Raw genomic sequence first — 10,778 nt, 5'->3', positions numbered from 1 at the left:
AGATCGAAGCCGCTACTTTGCGTGTCGTGTGTCATGTTCTCGAGGCAACTGTTCTTTTTTTTGTTATAAGCTGAAGGGGGGAAAAAGGGGAGATGGCAATGTGAAATAAAGGTGATAGATTCTGTCATCAGGCTGATGAAGCTCCTTATACCAAGTGTGCTGCAGTAGTCTGCTGTCCTCCCACGCACACAACTAACCTCAGGCTCACACCTGAAATGCAGATTGAAGAGCAAAAAAGGAGGAAAAAAACCCATCAGTGGCTGTGGTCAGAAATACAAGAGTCATCACTGCGTCCTCCTGCAACCATCCTGTGTGACATACAGCACCTGCGATGATGTGAGCAAGGAAGCATCATCTTCATTACCGCTTGGCATAAATTTTACATGAGCTCCTAGTGTTCAGCGCCAAGTGACAATTCTGTGATTCACTCAAAGCTGACAGATCCTTTTGTATTTAATTGTGCCCAATCAGTTCCATGAAACCGATACAGTAATGCATTCACAGCCGTCAGAATAAGGCAGTATCTTTCCTCGGTGACGCACAAAAGAAAGTCATTAAAAAGTGATTTTTTAGTGTTATTCTAATTAGGACGATGAAGTGTGGCTGCAGGAATTTTAAATGACTTCGGGGTGTCTGTTTAAAGAAGGCTTTTACTCAATCCACACAAGGAGCATTAAAAAAAGACAGGTTTAAAGCCATGCCTGCTGTTCACTATACTTTGATTGAAATGCTGAAGCTGTCTAGCAGAAGCAAGCCGCTATAGGCACTGCAATGTTAAGTTCAATATTTAACATAGTCACCACCTTCATGACTTGCTTTGTTGTTGTGACAGGTCTTAGAAGTTAACCACATCATTGGGCAAACTCTTAAAAAGTTCAGGAGTTACTAAAGTTTGTACAGTTTATGGCTTTTCAGTAACGTCGTGGTGGCACTGAAGGAAAAGTCAAGGGCTCACAAGAGGCGTTCCTCTTCTCGAGAGATTCCTCCAGATAAGTGAAAACTGCAACCTGGTGGAGGGAAAAAAGGAGAATCAGGGCAAAAACAGCTGGATTAAAGAGATGGGGGTGGGGGTGGGGGGCAATGAATGTTTCTATGGTAATCCAGCTCCTATTTGCTCAAATATTTCAGCCTGGACCAAAAACGGCCCAGACAGTATCATCCTTTAGCCGTACTTTAATGTGATACATATTTCTTTTCATCCAATGTTCAATATTTGAGCAGGCACACACACACACACACGCACACACACACACACACACTCACTCTCACACAAAAGAACAAACCCACAGATCAAAAACATGGAAAGTATATTACATGTTGCAGAACTTATTTTAAATTTTGAAAAGCTTGTTGCTCAGCAGCACCTGTGCACCACCTACATGGCGCATTTGATCATTTCTGAAACCCGGTGGGTTTAAAAGTAATAAGGCAAAGCCACAGGCAGATTGCATGATGCTCAAGTGGTATAATGGTCGAGGCTTTTATTGGGCTCCATTCGTGGTTCTATCTGCAATTGCTGTAATGAAGACAGACCTAATTATCTCAGCAGACAGAACTCCACTATGAACAGGACTCTAATTATGGCCTAAATGCTGTTCTCTTATACTGTTCAGAGTCGTACTCGGGGGGTTATAAGAGAGTTGGCTGTGGCCGTCTTCACACACACACACACACACACACACACACACACACACACACACACACACACACACACACACACACCTTGGGGGCTCAGTGTGCTCAGCTGTTCTGATGTGCTTCTGTGCAGGCATCATGGTGTAGTGGCAGGGATTATCTAACATGACAACGCACTCTCTTCCCGTCTTTGACTGGTGACAGCTTACCCAGTCATCTGATTAATTAATTACAACTCCACGTGTCATTAGACCAGAATTCTTATTTATGGTCTCAAACACTTTGGTAAATGGTAAATGGCCTGTATTTATATAGCGCTTTACTAGTCCCTAAGGACCCCAAAGCGCTTTACATATCCAGTCATCCACCCATTCACGCACACATTCACACACTGGTGATGGCAAGCTACATTGTAGCCACAGCCACCAATAGTTTACAAGAAGATCCTATTGAAATTCTAAACCCCCATGGGATGAAAAAAAAAGACAATAGATGAAGTAATGTCTGAACACAAATGTTAGGGGCAGCAGAGTTACTTACAGATAGATTATTCCATCAGTGGTACCATTTGGAGCCCATTTATTTTGAATTTATGAATGTAAAATAACTGCAGATTTATCTGGTCTTGTAGATTGTCTCAAGGCTGCAGAGCAGATAAATTGAATGCCGTGTTTCTAAATTCACACTGAGGGGGAGGCTAAGCGGCTTGTGCAGTGACCTTGATTGTAGCTATTGAACCTCCAAATAAGGAGACCGAACAGATAAGAGCGGCGTTATTTGGCACACAAAGGAAGACAATCCAGTGACGCAGCCGTGGCGTCAGCTGATGAGCAGAGTCAACATGCAATCACAGAGCCCAGTGAGGTATGAGTTAGGAAACTGGAATGAGTGATAAAGCAAAGGGCAAAGTTTGCCCTCAGTAACAGGTATAGTAAAGAACGTCTGCACAATCTGTTATTTCCGAAGGCCGCTTATATGACTCTGCATTCGCCCACTGCAATTTGGAATAGTAATGCAATTTTAAAGTGGTTTCCAGAGGACAGAATACATTTTGCTAAATCCCACTAAAACGAAGATGAAATGCAGGCGGGGTGGATTTGAAAAGATCATTTCTCGCTGAAACTCTGAGAAATCTGTAAATATCAATGACAAACTTAAGACAAGAGAACGCACTGTGCTCTGTGATGTAGAAGAATTTGTGTTGTGTGCAATGGAAAGAAAAGGAAAAAATCCAAATGATTTTAGGGCTTCAATCACCCCCAGAGATCAACATTATGGCCTTAACGATGAGACAGTCAAGGTCACTCAGCATACTAATGATCACCAGAAACTCATCCTCTGCCAAAGTGTAGGCTTACTTTAAAGAGTATTACTGATGCTGCGAGCGATAAGAATATGCATTTGATTTACTGCTCATGATAAAAGAGCTTTATTTATTTATTTATTTGTCATCCTGCAGACATTTAATAACTGACTGTAGAGCCCATGACTCTAGCAAGACCTCCGATGAGTCAGGTAGCATCTCAGTTCCGCCTAAATCTGCATGGCACTTCCGTCTCATACAAGGAGCTAGTATGAAAAACACAAATTAAAATAAAAATACAGTACACAACCACAGAAGCTTTAATTAGTCATTTCAGATGGATTGAGGGTTTTTGCTTATTACATGGTCAGTCACTCACAGACTGGATTATTGATGTGCGTAACCAGGGAGGTGGCAATAAACTGGCAGAGGTGACTTTGTATACAAACACCTGGAGTTCATCCACATCTGAAGCAGACAAAAATGTGCCAATTATCACTTCAGGATTAAGAGACTCGTTAATGTGTCCTTTTTGAAGAGAAGCTGTTGATCTGGTTAATTGTTTTTAGACATCATGTAACTGTCAATTTATTTCCTGTTTTAATGTACATTTATGAAAATAAATACAGGAGATTGTATTTCAGTGATTAAAACGGCCTTCAGAGGGAGTGGGTTAGTCTTAGCTTCTTCTGTTACGTGAAATGGTATCAAAATCTGCAGTCTCGCCAGAAACGTTATCTTCTGTAAGCACAGTGTGATTACAAAGACAGAACAGAACATCCCAGGAAATGAACATCCGCACAAAGAGATGAATCTCGACACCGCAGGGTCATGTCTGTGACTCGCAGTGACCCGGTCATTTTAATAAGACTCAACAGCGCCCTCTGGTGGCAGACATGGCGTGGTGCAAATCTTCCTTTTTATTGTAAAACAGTTAATTGCGCTAAAGCACATCTGAAAACTTTTCTTTTTTGTGATTTAGCTTAACGTTATTTTTTCATCTCGCACAGCACATGCAACGTTTAAGTTAAAATTACGCGTTAAATCGAAGTTTCTGGAAGTTAATAATGACGCTTCAGATTGCGCAGGCGCAGAGTGTATACGTACTGAAAACACGGAAGGTCCAACACCATATTCCCAAACAGAGGCTTCTACGCTGTAAACTCTTTATAAAACGTCGTCGGAGCGGCCCTAGAATAAGCCAAGTGCGGTATTGTTTTATTTTGGCAGTTGCGGTTTAAGAGTGATGCCTGTCGAGTAGTTGGGCCTTTTCTGCTTTTCTGCTTCATCTGAAAGCAAACCGCTGAAGAAGATGCCCGCTCGTAATGTTGTGTCCAACGGGATCCCTAACAGCAAAGTTAGGTATTCCAGGTTAGCCACTGACGACGACGGCTACATTGATTTACAGGTAAAACAGAAGGTGTAACGCTAGGATACGTTACCATTGCTTTTATTTTTAGATAATAGACTAAAGTTGGTGCACTGGTTTCGACCACTACAGTATGAATATAAAGGGGTACTGCAGCAATAGATGGCCGCTGTCATTTCCGAGCTAAGGTAGCCCTGTTGACGTCATTGGGGTTGTTGGGGGGGGGGGTCCTGTGATATTAATTCTTATAACCTCTTGATGTTCTCATCAAAGTTTGGTGAATGTTCACAAGAAGTACTGCATAACCAACACTTTTAAAGGACTGTGCAAATGTCTTGAGCCACCCTACTTTGAAGGAGTCAGACTTGGCATTTTTTAAGTGGTCCTAAGCAATACATAGACTGAAACAAAAAGACTGCTGGCTTATTTGCTTTTGCTGTTTAGAAGTAGAATGGGAGGCAGAGCCTTGCAGTTTCAGGCCCCTCTTCTATGGAACAAGCTCCCAGTTTGGAAGTATTTCTTGTTCTCTCACCTGTGTTACGACCCCCTCTTTTCACTCAGTATGTGTTTAGTACACCACTCTATTCAATCGTGAATTATTATTAATGTCCGGATCTCTTCCACAGTTTATTGTATCTTTTGTCCTGGCTTCCTCCCCTCAATCCCAACCAGTCATAGGAGATGGCTACCCCTCCCTGACCCTGATTCTTTCAACGTTTCTTCCTGTTAATAGGGAGATTTTCCTTCCCATTTTTGCCAAGTGCTTGCTCATAGGGGATCGTTTAATTGTTGGGGTATTCTCTGTATTATTCTAGGGTCTTTACCTTAAAATATAAAGCCCCTTGAGGCGTCTGTTGCTTTAATTTGACACTATAAGAATTTCACTCTCAGAAAGTTGAGTTGAATCAAACAGTAGTTCTCCAGGCTTTCTGAAGGTCTTTCAAAACCATTCTTTGGAAACTGGCTGCGTTTTTACTCATTTAAGGTCCAGTCCTTGTACCGGAACATTTTGTGAGAAATGTCTTTTTGTTTTTTCAGCTACTTTCAGCTGTGAATAAAGGAAGCATTAAAAATGGCACCTAACTCAGTGTTGTGTCTACACATAACAGGCAACTTAGCATATTTTAAATCTTGTATTTGGGTACTTTGTTATGAGCAGGCTGTCACAAAAAGCACCTAACTTTATGTGTCTTTAGTTGGATCTGTGAAAATGCCAAAGATAACACAGTTTGACAGACACTAAATAGTTTTTTAGGGCCTGCATTTCAGCCAATGGTGTTTGGAATCTTGTCACAATTAAATCATGAACACAGAAAAGTATGATCAGATTTTGATCCACCGTGCGATGCCCTCTAGTAGGGGTAGGTGACAGCTTCAAAATTACCAGCACAATATTGCAAGAACATTTACTGTAATGTAAATGCATGCTTTTGCTACACTAGTGATATTGCATTTTGACATTTTTATATCATGTAAAAAATTATAGACGTATTATTGCAGACAACACGATATGGTACAGCCCTACCTTCTGGAAATCGTTGGCAACAGCTTCATTTTTCAGTCGGGCAGAGATCCCAAACACACTGCCAGTGCAGTCAAAGCATACCTGGATAAAAAACACACACAATAGAACATTGTCAGTCATGGATTGGCCTCCTCAGAGAAGGAAAATAAACATTATTGAAGCAGTGTGGGATATACTGTATTTCCATGTGTTTTTGAATCTGTCAATAAATTGCTGCACCTATTTGCCATTTTCCTAGCAAAATACTAAAAGAAAAATTAGGGTTAGCTTGAGATGTTTGCACAGTACTATACATCCATGTTTTTATGAGAATAGGGCAATTTATTTAAAGCTGATTCGATGGAAAACATCTCTCTAGTCTGATGATTTTGACACAGAAGAGGAAAAACGGACACTTCCAAGAAACCTTGTGTTTCACAGAAATGTTTTTGAAATGAAATATTTCCCCTCTACAGTTCAAGAAGAGCCCACCCAAGGTCCCATATAAAGCCATCGCACTAGCCACGATCCTTTTCCTAATCGGCTCGCTGTTGATCATCATCGGTGCTCTTCTCTTGGCTGGCTACTTTGGCGTCACTGTAAGTAATTTTCTAGGTCACACTTTTTCTTGTTACATCCTTTTACTGGCCATACAATGTCATCATGTTAAGAGAATAAATGTTTTCTTTCTTTTAGCACACAGACCGGACCGTGCCTGTCCTCATCATCGGGATCCTTGTCTTCCTGCCTGGATTTTACCACCTACGGATAGCTTACTATGCATCAAAGGGCTACCCGGGGTACTCTTATGATGACATCCCAGACTTTGATGACTGACAATTGCTAAAGCCCCAGTCCTGCTGTGCTTACATGTAGTGAATTTAAGGTCGTGATATATTTAAAGAAAATGAGATCCCTTTTTTTGTTTTTCATAATTGTTTTTAAATTACAATATTGTTCCTATAGATTTTTCTACCTAGGTTCTTAATGCCAGGTTGCTAATAGCAACTGTTTTTTTTAATCTTTGTATTTGTTTTATAGCTTGATAAATGAATAAAAAAGATTTGTATTATTTCTTTTGATTTATATAAAACCATTTCAGTTTGTTTATAGAATATTTTACCTTATGTAGTACAACCAATGTGGCCACATATAGTGAGTCTTTTAACTGCTTCACTACAACCAGTTTTTATTTTGTGTATTCTTTAGGTAGATCCATCAGTTCAGTGGCAGAGAGAATAAATAATTTAAAACTAAAGTAGCTGCAACCAACATAACAAATACCTGGTATACCTATTATATACACAATATCACCTCTGTGGCATAATAATGATATTTAATAAAAGGCTAGCGTTGTGTCTTCACATCCCGTGTAGTGAAGATTGCCTCGCCCTAATTAATGCTTCCTCACTGCTCTGAGTTGTTCTTTCCCCGAGGATTTTGTGTGATTAATTCCAATCCTTCGATCTCCATATGGTGCACCTGGCCTGTGAGAGTAAACACTGTCAAACAGTACACAAGCAATTAAGGCCTGACATTCTGCTGACATTTGCCCCTCTAATCTGCGCCATCAACTCATCACTCTCAGCATAATTTGAAAGTGTGCTGGTGAAAGCCAAGACTGCCACCTCGATTCCTCCACCCCCCCCCCCTCCCCCCAGATAATGTCATATGTAAAACACATTGCTAGTAAAGGTTGGACGTCTATATAATCCTTTCAGAAGCCTAGTAACCCGCTGTTTGCCAAAGGGATAATTCGAGGGTAGCTGCTTGTGTTCTCGTTGTTTCTCTTTCCTTGCTATCGAATGAGCCCACCCAACTGTACACTGATCACAAACTGCCGGGCCTTAGATCAGATTATGCACTTTAAATCAGCTCAGATTCTTTGTTTTTTAAGTGCTTCCTGTGGTTCCAGGAGGCATTCGCACACAAAACGTCTTACAGAGGACTGAGATTTACTGTGTTTGTCCCGGAAACAAACATTTTTTATACTCTCAATGCTTTCTATCATATTGTTTTTTATGCTCTCTGAGGTGAGTCTTTTAAAATTACTGCTTTTACATGAAACCCGTCAAACCTAGTATGGTGATATCATAAGTTGAGCGTTACGAGACAATAGAGTTGTTGAGCAGACACATAATAACAGACACAAAGTAAGTGTACAGTAATATTGCAGGGATATTCAGTAATTTTAACTGTTTATATGGACAGATGAGTCCGTGTTACTCTTGAGTCTTGTCAAAGCAACATCACTGCAAAATAGTAATAAAAAGCTAAGTTTTCTCAACTATATTGGCTTGTTGATTTTTACTCAGAATCATTACACAAGTGTTTAACTGGGTCAGGTGTACTGTCTGGCCCAGCTGATCCACTGTTGCATCACCCAAAAACAAGGACCTGGCATTAACCTTTATTACTGAAAGGTGATTTCAGTGACTTTAAGTTTAACATGGTTGTTAATGCCAGACAGCCTTGTCTGAGTATTTCAGAAGCTGCTGATCGGCTAGGAATTTTCCCACACAGCCATCTCTAAGGTTTATAGAGGATAATCATAAAAAGATCAATTATTTAGTGAGCAGCAGTTCTCTGTGTGAAAATCCCTTGTTGATGCCAGGAGGCAGAGATGAATGGCCAGACACTAGCTCAATCAACTGCTCTTTACAAGCATGTGATACAGAAGAGCACATCTGAATACTTTACACAGTGAACCTAGAAGCAATTGGGCTGTAGAAAAGACCACAACAGGAGTCACTCCTGTCAGGGTAGAACAGGAAGCTGGGCTACAATTCCTGGCACACTTTGGGGCCCTTAGTACAAACTCAGCATTATTTAAATGCCACAGCCTAACTTAGTATTGCTGCTGATCATGTCTATCCCTTTTTGAGCGCAGTGTATTGTCTGATGGCTGCTTGCAGCAGAATAACGTACCACGTCATAAAGCTCAGATCATCCCAAACTGGTTTCTTGGACATGACAATGAGTTCATTGTACACAAATGACCTCCACAGTCAGCAGTTCTCAATCCATTAGGGCTCCTTTGGGATATGGTAGAACAGGACTTTCGCATCATGAGTGCAGTCGTCTGCAGGAATTGTGTGACGTTATCATGTTAATGTGGACCAAAATCTCTGAGGAACCGTTTTGAATGTTGAATCTATTCCTTCAAGAATTAAGACAGTACTGAAAGTAGCCAAAAGTGATTTCCAATGTTCCTATGTGTTTTTTAATGTCTAAAACGTTTACTTATATTATTTAAAAATGTAGTGAACAGAATTTATGAAGGGGTTTTATATAAAATAAGGAAATGACCTGTTTTGCAGGCATCTTTTGCGTTTTTTTCTGCTTTACATCTCTGCCTTCTGGCATCATTTATTGCAATTTCTTCTCTCCTTTTAGTCTGATCTCTTATAAAAATAATATTAATGACAATCAGAGTTTTTCATTCATAAAAATGACATATAACGATTATAATCCAACAAGTCATTTTTAGCAGTTTAAATTCCTGCAATCATATTTTGGCAGACAATGGTACTAAAATGGTGTGCCTAATAAAGTGACTGGTGAGTGGATGAACCCAGGAACAGTACAGAAGTGATTTTGGTAAATTAGATAAGCTCGTCCGTCTGACCAAACTGATCCACTGTAGCATTACTATTAACCAAGGACACACTAAATACTATACTATAAACTATACATATATAATACATGAACGTACATGCAGTAGATTCTATATTTGGACACAATCATAAACCTTAGACGGTTAATACAGCCATCCGGTGACACCACGTGATCTGGCACTGGATTGGCTATTTTAAAAAGTAATATAAAGCATACCCAATAATCTTTAACCAGCTGCAGTCACTGTCAGTCACACAGCAGGTTTGAGTATTCGGCTCATTTTAGGAGGCAGGATCACAGGAAGCGTTTTTGAGGTAAGATAATTTGGCAGGAAACTTACTCAAAGCCTTCACTCGAAACTTAAAAGAAGTAACAGTCGTCTCATACTTAAATAGAAACGTTTTAGCCTTTTCTTTTAGCAAGAAAAATCAAAATAAATAGTTTTAAGAACACTAAATGACTTTGTGGTTCATTAGCCGGACTAAAGCGCAGCAAACTGTTTAGCTAATGCTAAGTTGGTTTAACTGTAGATACAGATCTTGTTCCCTGCTAATACACCTTTTATTTTATTTTACACACTGTAGTTTTGAGGGTTTTTTTTAGTGTGTTGCCTTTTAGGAAAATTAATGTGAGATTTATGGTGAAAATAATAACTGGTTCTTGCTACTATGACGTTTAGCGGAAAGCTAATTCGTGTTCTTTATTGGAGGTTAAATTAGCATTTTTAAAAAAGAAATGTATGTTTATCGATTTCTAAAACATAGTTTTTACTGGCATTCAGATTATCAAACGATTGCAGCTTTTTTTTTAAAATCCCACTGTTAAGAAATTTCTTTCTGGTAAAAAAAAAAAAAAAAGTCAGCAGGCTTGTAACAAGCTATTATAAGATGGCTATAAATTATGTGTAACACTGATAAATTTTAGGTGATCTTACTAAAAAGGTTAGGTTAGTGTGCTTGTATTATAAAGAAATCACAGCTAATCCCGAACATGAAATGGTGAATATTGTTACAAACATGTCCGTTTAGGTTAGTTTTGCAGATAGTTGGAGCTACTTCCTCGCAGCATGTTTTTTTTAATGTTAAGTGATTTAACAGCCGACTAAAATGTGTCTTTAAGGTTTGCGTTTGCCTTTTGTTAAGACCATCACCCGTTTTTCCCACGGAAAGGCGCTTTTGTCTGGGGCGCTAAAGGACCAATTTCATAAACTAACACAGACACAGGCAGTAAAGTGACGGAAGTGTATTATTTCACCTTCAAAATTAAAGATACGTTAAGCGATAGCCTCCTAAACTGGAGTTAAACACTTCTATTATTACTTGATCCGGTATGCCTTTGTAGGAACTGTT

The 10,778-nt window shown here is 39.6% G+C and overlaps 1 protein-coding gene across 1 annotated transcript; it reads left to right on the top strand.

The window, feature by feature from the left end:
- Nucleotides 1–4,049: 4,049 nt before the first annotated feature.
- tmem230b (transmembrane protein 230b) lies at nt 4,050–6,797 on the top strand. Its single transcript, XM_085368049.1, has 3 exons — nt 4,050–4,346; nt 6,288–6,410; nt 6,508–6,797. The coding sequence occupies exons 1-3, from the start codon at nt 4,251–4,253 to the stop codon at nt 6,646–6,648; spliced, it is 360 nt and encodes a 119-aa protein (XP_085224175.1). The 5' UTR covers nt 4,050–4,250; the 3' UTR covers nt 6,649–6,797.
- The last annotated feature ends 3,981 nt before the right edge of the window (nt 6,798–10,778 follow it).

This window comes from Diplotaxodon limnothrissa, linkage group LG12 (genome assembly GCF_057381915.1).
Source record: "Diplotaxodon limnothrissa isolate DT_005_m linkage group LG12, D_limnothrissa_male_GT1.1, whole genome shotgun sequence".
Lineage (NCBI taxonomy): Eukaryota > Metazoa > Chordata > Actinopteri > Cichliformes > Cichlidae > Diplotaxodon > Diplotaxodon limnothrissa.
The sequence above is the reverse complement of the archived record's forward strand: the minus strand, read 5'-3'. Positions and strand labels throughout refer to the sequence as shown.